At 37.8% G+C, this 18,213-nt stretch overlaps 2 protein-coding genes and 1 non-coding gene across 3 annotated transcripts in view; all 3 read right to left on the reverse strand.

Annotated features, from left to right (window-relative positions):
- Positions 1 to 8,960, reverse strand: part of LOC126370842 (uncharacterized) — a 136,158-nt gene extending 127,198 nt beyond the window's left edge. Inside the window, exon 1 of the mRNA XM_050015918.1 lies at positions 8,831 to 8,960. Within this exon, the coding sequence (XP_049871875.1) occupies positions 8,831 to 8,909 (79 nt within the window). The 5' untranslated portion in view covers positions 8,910 to 8,960. The remainder of the gene's footprint in view (positions 1 to 8,830) is intronic.
- Positions 1 to 18,213, reverse strand: part of LOC126370589 (beclin 1-associated autophagy-related key regulator) — a 336,054-nt gene that overhangs the window by 146,278 nt on the left and 171,563 nt on the right. The gene's annotated exons all lie outside the window — the stretch shown is intronic.
- On the reverse strand, positions 140 to 257 carry LOC126371407 (U5 spliceosomal RNA). Its single transcript, XR_007567037.1, has one exon. It is a non-coding gene; the product is annotated as a U5 spliceosomal RNA (small nuclear RNA).

Here is an 18,213-nt window from a genome sequence, read left to right on the forward strand (position 1 = left end):
TACACATGGCGCTTATAGATAAACTGGCAATTGGCACAATTACACAACCTTGAACCTAACAAGATGTCCTGGCTGTCCTGCACCCGTTAACTCAGCACAAGGTAGAAAACTTCCTACGTTTTTGCAATGGTGTTTATAAAGCTCCGCCGAAGCAAAGCGTTAAAAAATAGTCTTTAGACTCATTTGAGTGTTCCCCTCCACGGAAATCTTTAGTAAAAGGCGAAAGATTTATACGTTTTGAAGGGAAACCAGAGTTAACCAACTTGGCGAAATAATTTACCCCAACCAGACGGAGAGCAAATCTTAACACCGCGATGTAGAAAATGTAGCAACTCGAACAGCGACATCCGGCGGATTTTTATGGAACTAAAATATACAAGCAATACAATGTTGTCTAATAAGTACATACACCTAATAAGTCATGGATAACTAACTCTCTTTACCTACTAATTACGAGATTTCGGCCTCAATAAAGATTTAAAGATTACGAGATATATTTATTTTAATACTTTAAAAAAAATATATCTTTGCACGCCCGATTTTTTACATGCGATCTGCAAATGAAAAGTTTTTCGGGATTAGCTTTTTTGATAATTTATCTTGTATAACTGCGTTAGCGCCTAAATACCTACGTGATGTTTAGAAAATTTCTAATAATACTACATTTTGTATTTAAAAAAAAAACAGTTTGTCAAATATAATCCGACCAAAAAAAAAATTGCCTCCAAGCCCCAACTTTTAGCCATACCTATGTGTTAAAAAAATAACGTGCTATGCATGATGTGCGGAATGTTTTACAACTTTGTTTATTAGAGATTCTAAAATGGTATAAATGTTATACTTTTTAATGATTTTACCGTTCCTATTATCACTTGATTAAAAAAAATGGTACAATTTTTACAAAACCACCTAATTACTCGAAAGGGTTTCAACCGGTCTTTGAGGGGTTTTAAAATCAATTTGATAAAGTACCTACTAGTGCTTGAATGCCTTTGTCTTTATGAGGGTTTCCAGCTGGTACATACATACATACATAAACTTACGCCGATTTCCCACCGGGGTAAACAGAGACTATAGAATTCCATTTGCTTCAATCCGGACACACTTATTTTGCTTCCCCCACATTCATCAATCGTTTCATACACGCACGCCGGTTCAGAGTAGATCATACTGAACCTTTTCTAAGGACATCTCCAATTTGATCAATGTACGTCCTTTAAGGTCTTCCTCTGTCAGCCCTACCACCAACCTTCGCTTTATACACTGCTTTCGTAATCCAATTATCCTTCACCCGCGCTACGTGTCCAAACCAACTTAACATTCCTTTCTCAATCTTAGTCACTATAACGTCTTTTACACCACATCTCTCTCTGTTTCTCTCTCAATTTAACACCGCAGACGCGATATGAGATGATTATTATTCTATTCATGGAAAAATTGTATGTGTCAAAAATTAGGACAACTCGTTTCAGGGTCATTCTAGTAGAGTCGTCCCTGAGCCCAGAAGCGGCAGCGAGGTACTATGCTGATGGCAATATGGGAGCCACCAGTGTGATTAGCAATGCCATGACCTTTCCCACTCGAAGGTCTGCTGCAGGGTTGGCTCTGGCTTTCCAAGCAGCCTTGTTGAACGCCCCTCAAGATACTGTGCCAACTTGGGTGGTAAGTGATAATGAAGCCATTTTACAAAGACAAACTGATAGGAAACACAAGACACCAGACTCCATTTGTCTGGCCAAGTAGTTAATGACATCTGATGCAAACCTACGATAAGTCAAAAAAATACCTTGGCACTGAAAGTCTGAAAGGGATCTCAATTAACTGTATTGTCACTTATCAGCACTTTTTATCCATCATGATGGAATGGACAGTGGAGATGCGTCCTTACCAATGTCATATAAATTTCAGACGAGCATCCCAGATAAGACCCGGATCACATCCCGCTACGGAACAGACATGGTTGACGCGATCAACCTGCTGACCTTGATGCTGCCGGGAGCGGCGATCATCAACCAGGGAGACGAACTTGGAGCTGCTGATACCATCCTTGAATGGGCTACATCAGGCTGCTGGCCAAATCCTGCAACCCCATCATATGCCCCGTTCCCCTGGGATGATACTACCAATGGAGGATTTTCCACTGGAGAACCCTGGTTGCCGTTGACACCAAACTATAGATACGCGAATGCGAAGACAGAGTTCGCGAATGATATCAGTCACGTTGGCGTGGTAAGGATCGCTGGAGCTATGAGGAAGTCGCCGGCTATGGGGCCTCACGCAGAGGTTTGTAACTAGAATGATTAGCGAAATCCACTGCTCATTACCGCTCAGACGCTGGTGGGGAGCGGAGAGCTGCCGTTCTATACGTAGTATTATTCCTTATACTATGACCAAAGTAACGTATAAAAGGCGTAAAATTTGATGTCTCTTCCAGATCAAACGCCTAAACGATGCCGTAGCAGTGCTAAGATGGGGGAACACAGGGTCCCTGCTAGCTGTGGCCAATGTGGCTACAGCACCAACTGATGTGGAACTGACGAGGATCCCGGGAATCCCTCCAGAGATGACCGTAGCAGCTAGCTCCTCAGGATCCAGCTTTGCTATTGGCTCCCATGTCGCTACAGAGAAAACCCTCAAGTTGGCTTCAGGAGAGACTGTGCTTCTGGCAGGACCTCCAAGGCATTGTGGTGGGCCAGGCCCCGTCGATAAGATAGCCAACAAGCTGAACGAAGGGTGGCAGTGTAGTGTGTACCTCCACACCTATGTTATATACATATCTGTGTTATATATCAGATCCAACAGTCAGACAATAAACGACCGTCTTAGAAGACACACGTCTCTTATTTAACTCCACAACTCCGGCGTCCCACAGTGCATGGCGACCCTGCCAGTGCTGCCTTACGGCGGCGCTGCGCACGAGTTAGAAAAGTGATTTGTGCAAGAAAAAAGGACTTAAAAAAAAAACATAAAATAGTAAATACTAAATATTAAAAAAGAAAAAACAAATATGGGACCCACAAAGAACAATTAAAATATAAAGTGCACTTAAAATTAAGTTTTAATACGTAAGATAATATAGGATACTAATACTTTAAATTACGTAAAATCAAATAACATAGCTACTAATCAAGAAATTAAATATAATGAAAAGCGTTAAAATACCAAATAAATACAAGAAGATTTGGACTATCGGCAAAATTAAATAAATATAACAAGTGAAAATGTGGTGCGGTAATCAACTTATGGTGATGGAAGATGGAATTAAGCAAGATCAAAGAGCCACCCAGCGGAGAATAGTTCGGATATAAGAGGAGATAAGATGCAGGCAGCCGGGTGATGGTGTAGATGGTGTCTGATGAGGAGGCAGCCGGGAGTTGTGCGAAATCATCGGCTTGAGAGTTTGTCATTACGGAAAGGTGGTTAACAACATTTTAAAAATTCGGTTCAGATGCGGCTACCACATTATTTTAAATTTTGTCAAGAATGAAAAAAAAGGTATTTAGCTATTTACGATTTATTTTAAAAATATATGAAAGTGACTCTTGGTTTGAAAATCACTACTATTATCGAACATTTTTTTTTAACTCACTTAGTAAAATATGATGTAATGTATGTTTAAGCTTGAAGTTAATCGAATTATTTTTAAGCATTTATAAAATTAATCTAAATAGGTGCGCACCTGACCCTATTAAGGGCATTTGAAGACTAATTTGCATTTATTCATATAATCATTTCTTATTTTAAATATAAGTCTAATACGTACTATAAGCCTCCGTGCTTAGCGTTTATAATAACAATGCATAGTTTTAATTCATAACGTTATTAAAATTTTATGCTATTACTATCTAAGTATAAATCTATTTTTCGTTAATAATTGTACTTACTTATATGTATTTTCAGTGTCTTAACTCATTTTATTTTCAGATATTAGAAACTCAATTCGAATATGTACTTTACGATTTGACGATTTATTTGCTTTTGTAGGCGGTTTAAAAACGGTAAAACTTTATATAGAATTAACAATCGTTACACGTTAATAAATATATACACGTAGTATGGAATTACTTTCAAAACGTAAACTACAGAATTGAATATTTTAACATAATTATGACTGTATTTTCTTTTTCTCTCTCTCTCAATTTCGATAATTTACGAAGTAATACCAATTCAGAACCAATTAGCAGTGGAGTAAGTAATATAGGAAAGAGTTTTATCAATTATCAGATTATCAGTCTAGGCACATTGATTTGATCACTTATGTAATCTTGTGTTTTAAGTTACAGGCTAACAGTATTTCCTGAAAAGGTAAGTGTAAACAGTAGATATTCAGCTGCTCATCATTTTGTTTAGAATTGGCATTTTCATTTATAAGTGACGATTAATAAATGTTATCCTAAATATATTAACATATTTTATGTGACTAAATAACTTTTTAGCACACATAGATTTCATTCACTTCTAATTCGTAATGAAGTAAATAATTTCAATAATATGCAATTACATTTTTATACCATTGAGTGTTGTTTTGATACAATGTTTAATGATTATTATTTTAGTAGCGAATAATAATAGAAACAATATAAAAACATTCCTAATTTTCCATACAACTACTACTATTGGGAGCTATCCAGTATTTTCTGATTCACAGTTAAAATTGTAGATATAAACAAATCTATTATGTAAACTTAAACATGACGAATAGATAAATTCAATTTCACTTTATTACATTAAATAATATTATATACGTTATTTCGTGATTGATTATTAACTTATCCATTAATTATTATTTTAACTACAGAAAACCATACGTAGATAACTTGATCTATTAATTAAACACGTATAGCAATAAAACGCAAGAAGAACCTTAGGAAACAATAAAACTATTAAGCAGGTAAAAGTCGTAAAATTAGAAAAAAAACATGATAAGTAGGTACAATGATACAAAAATATATCATCGTTTATCATTCTGCTTAAAGCGTCACTGGATACTTGTTATTGCAATAGAACAATTCGCTTACGTTGCAGTTGTTGCATAGAAGCTCGAATGGCTGGTTGATTAAAATAGCCCTGCAAATGGCTACACGTTACAGGTTCGATTCCTGTTCACAGTCAATAATTATTATATTTGATCAGTGTCGTTTATCTTTCAGCTCTTCATTTTTGAGAACAGTTACTTTTTCTAGTTAAATGTTTACACTTAAAGAATTATTTCAATTAACTAGTTGATTTAGTTATCCATTAATATTCTGTAAAAAATGGTACTCACTTCGAACTGAGCAGCATTATCAAATTCATAAGTCAGGACAAGAAGGTCTACAAGTAAGAATATATCAGTTTAGTGTGTATTGTATATGTACAATTACTCACCTGTATAAAGGATAGAGCTTAGTAACGTCGCAATTTGATTTTAGCTGACGATCTCAAATATTTCTACTTCGCTCCAGCTCAAGTAACTGGGAACGTAATCATGATGTGTATTCGTGATCAGTAGATAATATATATAATATTTAATTTTTTTTTAGATTTGAATGTTTATTGTGTTTATTTAGTAGGTACCGTTCGTCCATTCAATTAGTAGAGATTCTTTACCAATTTAAGAATGTATATGTTTTCACACAAAATATAAGCGGAATTATGAAAAACTTAAAAAAAAAAGTGGTATTAAAGGTAACTTTGGTAGATAAGCTTACGTAAGCAACTGGACTGATCACCCAAATGCAACACGAATGTTTTGTTAGCCAAAGCGTTATTTAAAATTAATGGAAAGAATGTATTGAAAAAAGTTATGATATGAAATTGAAAGCTCAAAATAGGAATGAGAGTAAAACGTAAAAAGAAAGTAAGTGATATTCAATATGCGGTACACGTATGAGGTACATAGGGTTCAGGTCCTTCTGTTTGTCACAGTGTGAACGGGCTTCCTCTGAGAATACTGTTGGAGACCTTTATATAGTTGTCTTAATTCTGACCCTATAGATAATACATTGTGGGTCAGATCCTTCCATTCGATCATGGTGTAATCGAGTATTCTCCGTGAGATAAGTTGGTGTCCAAATGAGACTTAAAAATGACCACAATTGTAAATAAGGATGTGCGCACAATCCATATTGAGCACTATGTTGCCAATAAATGAATGAATAATTATATTAAATGAAAGAAGAGTACCTCATATAAATATATTAATATAAATAAATGAATAAATATAATAAGAGTAAGTAGCCGGCTACTCAAAATAAAATACCAAAGGGATGGTATTAAGTGTACCGATATTGCATCAAAAGAGGTATTGTAAGTAACGATATTGCATCAAAAGGTTTGGTAGGAGGAGATATTGCATTAAAGAATTTGGTAGGAGGAGATATTACATTAAAAGGTTTTGATAGGAATCATTAAAAGGCATTTGGAAGTTGTTTTTGTAAGTTGTGTGTGTTGGTTGTTGTGTGAGTTGCGATACTGTATTAGAAGGCGAGGTTGTGGAATTTGCCAACTGTATTAAAAGGCCAGGTTGTGTGAGTTGGTTGTGCGATACTGCATTAGAAGGAGAGACTGTGCAAGTTGCGATAATGCATAAAGTAGCGATAAAGAAGTATTAAGTAAATAATGAATATTAAAAATGAAAGAAAAAGTTGAATAAGCAGCAAGGGACAGAATAAGAGAATTGTTTAAAATGAAAAAGTGTTCAATCTGATTTTAGATTTGACAAAATAAATTAACAGATCATGAACGGTACGTACCTACGTCTTTTGTAATCCTAATAAGTACTATAATCTTAATAAGTATATATACATTAAAATGAAAACAATATGATAAATATGAATAAAAATATAGTAATTAAATAAATAAATAAAAAAACACCATTAGAAATAAAATAAATAAAAATAAATACCTATGCATTGTTGTTATTATTACATTGTAAGAATATTATTGTAATCAAATGTTAAGATAATTATGATAGTGTTAAGATTTTAAGGCGGTTAAAGGACATTTCCATTATTTTTCCGATAGACCAGTTAATTTTACTTTAAACAAAATCAGGTCTTAATGATAGATAAAGTTTTTATAGGCATAATGTATCGTATGGAAACAAATATAATAATACAATTTTCATAAGAAACAGTTGTCATTACAGTTATTAAAATTGCTTTAAGTAATTGCTTTGTATGTGTAATTTTTAAAAATGATACTTATCATCGATATCATATTATTGTTTTCGTTACTAAGGATTATTTTTATAAAATGAATTAGAATTGATTATGTACGAACAAAAATACACTTTCATAATATACACGTAATACTGCATAATATTGTGATTTGTTAAATGAAATTTAGGTGACAATAATACAAATGAGGTTATAAAAAAAGGTAAATTAGAAAAAATATATATTGTACTGAACTTAAATTTGTAAGTCATAGTAACATTTGCCTTTATATAAGTATGAATGTGTAAAAAAAAATAACTTGTATTAATTTTTTTTCTCTAAAAGGAGGGAGGTGTAGTGTGTACCTCCACACCTATGTTATATACATATCTGTGTTATATATCAGATCCAACAGTCAGACAATAAACGACCGTCTTAGAAGACACACGTCTCTTATTTAACTCCACAACTCCGGCGTCCCACAGTGCAGCAGAAGTTGAATAAGTACTTTAGTAATATCTAGGACATCTAGGTTCGGACTTAAGGTCCAAACTTAGACACTAAGAGAGTAAGGTTGTTAGATGTAAGTAGTGTGTAGTAGTTTTGTCAGTGTTTAATAAGTTGTTTTTGAATATACATGTATTTGAGTACCTACCTAAAAAAGTAAACTTTCATTTTAAAAATGTTTAACAAACGAAGACAATTTTTTTAAAGAAAAAAGTTTACTTAGTTATTAATAAATAAATTAAACTCGTCTTCATTCAGACGAGACTATAGATAGGTATCCAGACAAAAATTAGACATGAAAGTTATCAAATATATCTACAGATAGTCCCGCCCAAATACCTATTACTATAGATTACAGAGTAGTGAAAACTACCACAGGCAAAGAACTTTTATTTTCAATATAAGATTTAACATTACAGAACACCGTATCGGACACTTATCGAACGTCAGTATTATAATTTAATAATTATTATTCTGTAAGTGTTGTAAATTACAAGTACTAAAGCTTCTTCCTGAATGTATAGGCTGTATAGAAAGGCGTAAGAAACTCTCCATGAAATGTTTCTTTAGCGCCACTAGAGAAAGGCTCGTAACAGCTTTATTACAAGTGCTTAGTATAGATTGCCACCGCGGATCCACCGTACGGAACCCCAAACTAGGACATAATGAATTGAATACGGAATTACCTACTCCCTCCCCGCTATTTCCACTATTGTCTCCCTGACCTATTTCGGCCGTAATAAGAGAAAATTTTACATAACCTACCTGCACAGCCTAGTTCTGGAAACTAACAGATTACATACACGCAAACGTAATAGCAGTACCAGCGAAATTACGATATGCTAACGATCGTTTTCGACGACTTCCTTCAACTCACACGTTCAAACAACACGGTTAATATCCGAATTGATCGACACTTTAAAATAGGACGCGCTAAACAGTGGTTTAGCCATCAAACCCGCGGAATTTACAAACTTGATGACAAAACTCGATAATATTTTCGTCTAAACAGTGAAAAGGGGCGAAATTCGACAAAATTGAAAAGGTTTAAGACGTCGTAAAGTAGCGTGTGTTAAAACCGCCATTGACGCGGCGAGCCGGTGTTCTAAATTCAAATTTTCGTAGTTTAATTTTTTTGGAAACGGAGTAATAGACAAGGGGGAGTTAAAATAAAGGTTACTTACAGAACTTGCTTTTCTCGGCATGGCTCCTGGAGGCGGTGGCGAGGATCGCGAGCAGTGGCAGCAGCGCGCGCGCCCTCATGGCGCGGCGGGCTGTCTCCGGCGCGGCGCGCCGCGGACTGCCGCCGCCCGCCGCGCGCCGCCGCCCGCGCGCCTATCGACCGCGCCTGCACGCAGCGCGCATGCGCCGCCGCCGGACCCACGCCACCGAGGGTTGAGGGTTGCTGCCAACAACAGCGACGCGAAAATTAGGGAGCTTTTGAGCTTTCAGCTAGTCCAGTGTGATGCGAGTTTATGATGCTTGTGAATGGAGTCGTGTACATACCCACATACTACTACCTAATAATTAGGAAGATCATAAATAGAAAAAGTAATCAGCATCTAATGAAATTTCGAGATAGCGGTTCTCTCAGAGACTAGCTATAACCTGGCCTGTTATTGGTGGCTAGATCAAGCAGACGCTCGATGGACCGGACGCCCGGAGGGCCGGTCCCCGCCGTCCAGCTGGTCTGAATGCTGGCTCATTTGACCATCGACTATTCTACTATATCTACCTATTATAAAAAAAACTGCAACTAATCCGTCCGCGTCATTACTTCATTTCAGTAAAAGTTTTCAGTTTTGGGGTGGTTTAGGTCACCACTAGTTCATGCTTGTGGTATTAGCTGGAACATCCCACCACGGTGGTAGGGTCGCCCCCGAAAAGGCTGCCTGGCTATCACCCTCCCACGTAAAAAGCCGACCTGAACTGAAAAAGCTGACCTGGGCCAACGATCGTCTCTCAAATGCCCGAGCCGGTTTAAGGTCAATCCGGGCCTGCCAAATAATGCAAATATTGTGAAATAATTTTGTTTACATCAATGTCAAGTTTATCGAAAGGATAGGTTACTGTTATCACGTTTAACCTCATTGCGCTGCGTTGTTCAAACCAGACCTCTTAATCAAGTTGAAAATAATATATTTATCTTCCCAATGACAAACAAACATAATAACAATATTTAGAACTATCGATCTATTAACACCAACCTGATCCAACTCTTCCAATGCTAAACATAACACCCTAATCGAAAACGAGTACTCCCAAAAATTCCCATGAAAAGAAATCTCTAGTAAAATCTCCCCAGACCTCAAATAGCCAATAAATTGATAAAAAATAAAATTTTGGGGTAAATTCTCCCCAAAGTTTGCAACCCCGGGTAGTACAGCGTAGAGCGTACACACGTCTGATGACTCACTCACTCCTCGCGTGGCCTGGTTGAATGAATGCACTAATTCCACCTCTCAATCAATGCTGTTACCTTGGTACCCAGTACCACCACGCGGCCTAGTTTCATACATAAAATCTGAACAATCATGCATAAACAAATAAACAGAAGATAGAAAAACAGAGTTGAGTAGAAGAGTACCTACCTATAGTTCATCTTGTGATGGATGTACCTCTGACTATCCCAATTGGGATATAGTCGTGAGTTTATGTGTGTAGGAGTATTTTCAGCCGCTTTTTAGGATCCTGTTACACCACTATCGGCTTCTTTCACTCTAATCAAAATCTTCGTACATGCTCGCCGGTTAGTGCACTTTTCTTTTGAGGTACTTTCTCCTACAATGCGAAGTGCTTTCTTAGAATTGGGTGAAAAAAATGGCAAGCAGGATCCAAGCAGACGGAATCATAATCTCCGCTTACGCCAGTAGAAAATAGCCGTAAGAAAAGCAGCATGGTATCTACATTTTGAAGTCATCGTCACGATGTGCAGAGATCGGATGGTGTAATAAGTTCATCAAGTAAGCGGGGACATGATTTCGCTATACATTTTATACGACACGGCGCGTCAAGCCCGATGAATCGTGTAATGTAATAACGCCTTAAGGCTTTCAGTTTGACCTATGGAACCGCTGCCCTGGAGCTACATAAATCTATGTTTATTTTTAATTTATTTGAAGCAAAACTTATACATTTTTACAAAAGTTATTCTCTCGCCAAAACAGGTTGGCGAGTGCGCTCTTACAATGTCTGATCACAATGTAGGTACGTAATAAAACACATAATACTGGGTTCTTACCGCGTTCAAATCATGGATATGAGACTCCCGACATTTCAACATTGGTGCAGGTGTCATGATGACGGTCAGAAGTGGTAAGTTCCTGCAGTGTTCAAGTAAGGCGTAAAGTGCGAAACTAGTGTTGAAATATTGGGAGTCTCGTTATCCCTGATTTTAACGCGGTAAGAACCTAGTACTATGTGTTTTAATTATGATAGTAACCGCGTAAACCTCAAACAAACTATGTACGTTCCACATTTAAGATATCTATTACAACCTTGCGTAGGTTGCGAATTCGTGAAGGTCTACTCTAAAGTTTTATTCGTAGCTACTTTATATGCATCGCTTGTAGACTAAGGACGAAAGGCCAACGACCCGACCTCTAAGGCCGCGCAAAATTGAGACGAATGTATACAACGTCTGGGAGATAATGTAATGGAGCCTTGTGAAAAATCGGATCGATTTAAAGTACTGCATCTTATAACATAACATAGCATCATACTTGTACACGATGGGGTAAGCAGAGGTATAATGTATACCCACACTTCGCCAGCTATCTTTACCCTTTCACGTGCAGAGACCATGGGTCATTGATGGTTCATAACAGATAGTATGACACCTTGGAATCGGAACGTCATTAGACGTTCTGTCCTTGAAAGTGTTAAGTCCCATATACATATATTTAATAGGGGGCGAGCCTATTGCCATTAACCGGGCAGAAATCCTGGAAACCAGACCAAACTATAATTAATGTTTTAATGGAATATTACTATCAAGTACTTCGGTGACAGAACACTTCGTAAACGAATACCGTATCTGTACAACATGCTGCCGGTCGACATACGTCAGGAGTGCAATATAAATAAATTTAGTAAATCTTTATTTAAACATCTTATGCAAAAGATCTCTTAGCTGTAAGTTAACTGTAAGTATTTTAAAACATAATAACTAAGCGAACTCCACTCCCACAGACAAACCGAGGAATTGGTTTTGTTGGGTTTTTATTGTACCAATATTTTCTGTATTTTTTTATGAACAATAAACATTTTACTTACTTACTTAATAAAGTATCTACGAGTATACTGGACTGCGAGCGAATAAAAAAATAGATTATATCTTAAGATAAAATACGTTCAGCTGCTTGTCATAACAGGCATGTCGAAAAATCCGACAGAGGGATTTGTCCTTTCTAAAATGTTCGATCGTTATATGGGCGATAGGCTGATCCCTTGTCATCGCAATGAACATATCCATGGTATACGAAAACCAGGTAAGTATGCTCTATGATAAGCCGCCATCGCTAGCCCTTTGATGACGTAAGTGTTACCATTAAATTGGTATTTCCAACACTCAAGGACGTAAATTTTATTATTTAAAATTAGGTGAATTACTGATGAATGTATCAAATTACCGACAAGCCCGACAAGAGCGCAGCTCTTAAATAGAGAGAGAGAGAGAGAGTATCAAATTACTATTACTTGTCACATAAAAATCATTAAAACTGTAAGTAAATCTTTTACTAAAAGTTCAAAATTGCCTTGCAAAGTAAATTAAAAACATTGGTCGTGGTTAATTTTTTTTTTTACGAAATGTCAACGTAGGGTGGAATGACGTCAGCTGGGCTAACCTTGAAATGTTAGCTGTCACTTTTGAACATACCTGGTTTTCTTATACCACGATCATATCTGTTGTGTAGTACTTACTTAGTAGTAGTATTTCGTATCAAAACTGGCTGCAACTTTTGTTTTGCTCTGCCTTGCCTACCCCGTTAGGGAATACGCGCGTGAGTTTATGTATGTGTGTAAAACATTTATACACAGAAACCCGAAAAACCTTCGCAGGATTCCGCAATACGTGCCAAAATATGTCAAACGCTAGTTAAAAATCCAAAAAGTGGTACTCAGATAAGAGTGACTTGTTACCCTAAAGTCGGTATCAGGTCTCGAACCAGGGATCATTAGGTCTGCTCGACTGAGACCGACTTGTCAAGTTGACGCCAGAACCGTTCCCTTGCAGCGTACACCTCCCCCTCCGCTCCCCATTGCCTTCTAAGCACCTTCCTCATGGCGCGATCGGTTATCGCATGCATATGCGATTTTAAAGTAAGGTTGCTGGAGATTACATGTAAGTACCAATAAGTGCGTCCGAAACCCGATTACAGCATTAGAGGCAGCCAATCAGCTCGCGATACCAAACACTTCAGGACCCCGATACCGACCCCGCCGGCGTGGTCGACGATTTCCCTCAATCAGCGCTTATCGCTATAGACCGATCGATTAATTCTTTCAAATATTTTTTCCTCTCAGACGACGCCCTGAGCCGAGATTCGCGCCCAACTGGGCACCCTCAGGCCTGTTGTCTTAAACGTTGTACCGGGTGAGAGCCTTCAGCGCTCCCCATTGTCCGGCCAAGTAGTTAATGCCATCTGCGGCAAATCTACAATAAGTCACGTCAAAAAAAAAACTAATAAGTTCGACGTCGGACATAGAGGTCACTGTGACCTTATGAGTCACTGGATCTCAAACGGGGCGCGCCGATTCGATCTCATTCATCTTTTATTCAGACGACTTATAGTGTCTAGAAGGCACTTTTTTCATGACTATAAGCCAATGCAATTGAGGAGCTCGGTGGCGCAGCGGTAAACGCGCTCGGTCTGCGATTGTTGAAGTTAAGCGACTTTCGCAAAGGCCGGTCATAGGATGGGTGACCACAGAAAAAAAAAGTTTTCATCTCGAGCTCCTCCGTGCTTCGGAAGGCACGTTAAGTCGTTGGTCCCGGCTGTATTAGCAGTCGTTAATAACCACCAATCCGCACTGGGCCCGCGTGGTGGTTTAAGGCCCGATCTCCCTATCCATCCGTAGGGAAGGTCCGCGCCCCAGCAGTGGGGACGTTAATGGGCTGGTGATGATGAAGCCAATGCAAGAGTGGCAAGGTCTACACGTAAGTGCAATTTTCACTAACACAGTCCGATGAACGACCTCCGTGGTCCAGTAGTTGAGCGCTGGGCTCACGATCCGGAAGTCCCGGATTCGAATCCCGGTGGAGTCACAAAAATCACTTTGTGATCCCTAGTCTGGTTAGGACATTGCAGGCTGATCACCTGGTTGTCCAAAAAGTAAATGATCCGTGCTTCGGAAGGCACGATAAGCTATTGGTCCCGGTCACTACTTACTGATGTAAGTAAGTAATCGTTACATGAGCCACGTCAGGGGCGTTTGGCGGCTCAATAATAACCCTGACACCAGGGTTGATTAGGTTGGTAAATCACCTCACAACCCACACGATAGAAGAAGAATTAAGAATTAAGTACTTGGCCGGACAAATAGGGAGCGCTGACGGTTCTCACCCGGTACAAGCTTTAAGACAACTTGCCCGATCCGATATCCGATCGCGCCGTGAGGAAGGTTCCTTCCCCCCCCCCCCACACCACTCACGCGCACTCGCCACAAGTGCCACTCCACAACTGGAGTACCCTTCAGCCATAAAGGTATCTTTTTGACAAGTCTTACCTATAGCACGACAAAAAGGGTGGGATTAGCTGGTTGATCTGCATTCAAAGGATTTCCATCGGTTTTTAAGTGAGGGTTGTCCTAAATTAATCGTATGGAAAGACATCCCATTTGTGTGTACGTTCACGAGTACTAGGTAATATGTATACACTTTGAAACCATGTCACATTAACTTTTTTGACAAATTAGACCGTAAGTCTCATTAAATGTCAAATATGATAGTGCAAAAGGGTTCTAAAGTTGGTGCATTATATTTCTCATGACTGTACAAGATGGAAACCGAGAAAAACAACTTAACATAGCATCACACTTGTATCCCAATGGGAGTAGGCAGAGGTGTATCTAGTAACCTAAGTAAGTACTCGTCGCCTACTCTAACCGAAAAAAGAATAGATTTTATATTGTTTAGGTCAGGAATTGGGCCTTTAACTACTTAAGGGTTACTTTAAGTTGGAAAGTCAAATTGGCAGTAGCTTCTGTGAAAAAAAATCGTGTAAAATTTTCAGGTAAACCTAGGCTACGGTGACATGATACGTAGACTATGGTGATGATGTTAACTCCAACCATCCTGAATTCCAGCCTCAGTTATGGTGACGTCACGGCCTACCTCGAACCCAAAGCTCTACCAAGAACTTAAGCACAAAATCGGTATTCTTAGACGGCGCGGCGCCTGCCTTCGTTCGCATTAGTTCCATTGCTTAGTCCCATGATGGTACTACTGCGAATTTTTTTGGACCTTAACCCGAGTTTACTCTAGTATGGCATGACGTCATTTTTTTACATACATACATACATAAACTCACGCCCATAATCCCAAATGGGGTGGGCAGAGCCACAAGTAATCAAAGACAACTTGCAGCCACTGTTGATACGAAGTCCTAAGATGGATATGATGAACCTTATGGTGGTCATTTTTTTTATTTTATTTTTTTATATTATTATACATTGTTTTAAGTTTACGCTGTTATTATCGCGGTTGCGTCATTATTTTCGTGTATTTATGTTGTGTTGGATACAGAAGAATCGATCTACCTGATCATCACTCTGATGATGAACGTAACAACACTAGCGGACGTACACATGGTATAAGAAAACCTATGCTCAATCCTATGACAAGCCGCCATTGCTAGCCCTTTGATGATTTTACTCATTAAATTGGTATCTCCAACATTTCAAGGACGTAAATATTATTGAAAATAAGGACATTACTGACGAATGTATTTAATTAGGTTCTCTATTTTTACGCATAAATTTTTATGTAATAATTTACCATGGCATAATGTTACTTGTCCTATTATTAGTTACGCCCTATTATTTTTAAGCATAATTTTGAAACTCATAACTACTTTAAGCATAATAATTAATGACAATAATGACATATAAGCATAATTATTATAAGCATAAAAACTATACTCCGAATAAGAAAAGTTTTGGCACAGCTTTGAACACTTCCGAAACTTACTTTTTCCTTGGCTGCATTTGGTTCATGATTGTGACTTTTTATATTTTTTGATTCTATTTCATGCTGTTGGTCATCATTCAGAATACTTCTCGTGTGTAAGATAAAGGGTAGGGGTAGGCACAGGAGCCACCCCCGCCGCACCCTAACCTACTGTTATGATAAAACACTAATATTCTAAAAAATAATTATGAATACCTATTTATATGCGAATCAAATTTATACCAACAAATATTAGTCCAAAAATAAGTTATACCTAACAAACCAGTATTCTTAGATGTTATTATAGGAAAGTACTATTATGCTTAAAAACGTTGTGCGAAAAGGATTATGATAATTAAAATTATGACAAAACCATTTATGCATTTTAAGAGAATCCCATTTAATTACTATTACTTGTCACACACATAAAAATCATTTAGTAACTTTTTTACTAAATGTTCAAAATTTCCTTGCAAAGTAAATATAAAAACAATAATTTATTTTTTACGAAATGGCAACGCGAGGTGGGATGACGTCAGCTGGGCTAACCTTGAAATGTTAGCTGACACTTTTGAGCATACCTGGTCTTCTTTTACCATGATTTGACAGATCTGATTCTTACCGCGCAATGAGGTTATTGTAAAATGTTATCTTATTGAATTATAATCACTTATTGTACTGAATTAGTCGTCCTGTTTAATAGTTGGCAGTGTATTATGCTCGAATCCAGTGAGTAAAATCCACAGGTCGAGGAAATGCCAACATAAAATACCAAAATGCTCAGCTGAAGCCGAGTGGAGTGGAAGAAGAGTCGACTGAGCATCTTAGAATAGGTGTAGGTATTTGACAACTACACTTACCTACACGTCTCTCTCTCTATTTAAGAGCTGCGCTCTTGTCGGTGGAGTAATCGCCATTCCTCTCTTCTTCCCGCCAAAACCTTCACCTCCCGATACGACACGACCTGCACCTTTTCTCTTATTTGTTTCATAAATGTTCTCCTAGGTCTACCCCTTCCTCTCTTCCCTTAATTTTTCCTTCAATGATGTTTGTTATAAATGAATCGTATCGTATCAGGTGGGCAATCATATTTCCCCTCCGGTTCTCTATAGACCTACTCGTCAAATAGCAGTTATTAAAACACTGTTTGAGAACCATAGTTTCTGTGATTATCGTCGAATCGACATAAATAAAATTCAATAATGGTAATTTTTATTTGCGTACGTAAGTTCATGCATTTTCAGCTGTCATTTGCAATAACGATTATTATTCAAAACTTTATTAATTTATTTATTGTTTTGTCAATTTGAAAAATCGGGGTATAGGCAGCCAGTATAGGCTCGCAATAAGTGATGTCCGTCCCCGAGAATGTTCCCGTTGTAAAATCTCTTTAATAGTAAGAACACTGGCTGCTTTTCTGTTTCAATTTGTTCTTTCTTGGTCTTTTCTGCTGAAATGTTACGTAAAAAGGCTTTTTTTGTTTGTGCCTTGTTACGCCGGGAAGAACTGCACATCACTACTCGCAATGCGCGCCAAATTCATTTGACGTCATCAGATTTTTTCAAATTAGGAATACGAAAATCGATGTTATCTATTCTGTAATAGTGATTATTAGTAAGACTATTACATAAACTATCTTATCTTCTTTGTACAGGAATGACTAGTTCAACAACGAACATATCATAACAATCTTTATATCATAAACGTACAGTTACATGAATATACGGTAATAATCAATACAATTTAATACCAACAACCCCCATTCCATAAAACAGGTCAAACCTAATCTACCCGAGATATCAGAGGCATCACTGACAAAAAAAGACATCGCAACAAAATGAACCAAATACATTGAAAATTATATAAACCAGTTCTCTTTACGTTTATCAGTCGATTAATTGCTCAAATCAATCAAGATTAGCTGCAAAAAGGGGATTGAAGATAAAAAGCATGAACCTTCAGGATCAGCAGAGGTCTCGAATACCATTCAGCCGCAAAGGGTGGGCTCTCGTAGGTACCCCAGACCACCGCTGATGATAAAAAAGCGGCGAAATTTCGGTCTTATTCGGCATATCGCTAGATATCAACATTGTTTCGCGCGTTATCGTGCTATCACTGATAAACGCTCGAAGCGATCCCGCTAATCGTTATACGTCACATTTCTATGACTGTTCTTTTAATCACGTTAATGTTCTGTGATTCGTTTTATACGTCCGTTTTTTAATTGGCTTACTGTAAAGTCCTCAAATCACATTGACTTCTTGGTCTGATAAATAGGCACAGTTTAGGGGGAGCGCCGAAATCAGTCAAGATGGGACCACCCTGGCTGGCATCCCCAGAACTACAGGGGAGTAACTGGATTGGGCACACCTGCCCTGTGAATTGGACCTAAAACCT

The sequence above is a fragment of the Pectinophora gossypiella genome, chromosome 1 (assembly GCF_024362695.1).
Source record: "Pectinophora gossypiella chromosome 1, ilPecGoss1.1, whole genome shotgun sequence".
Classification (NCBI taxonomy): domain Eukaryota; kingdom Metazoa; phylum Arthropoda; class Insecta; order Lepidoptera; family Gelechiidae; genus Pectinophora; species Pectinophora gossypiella.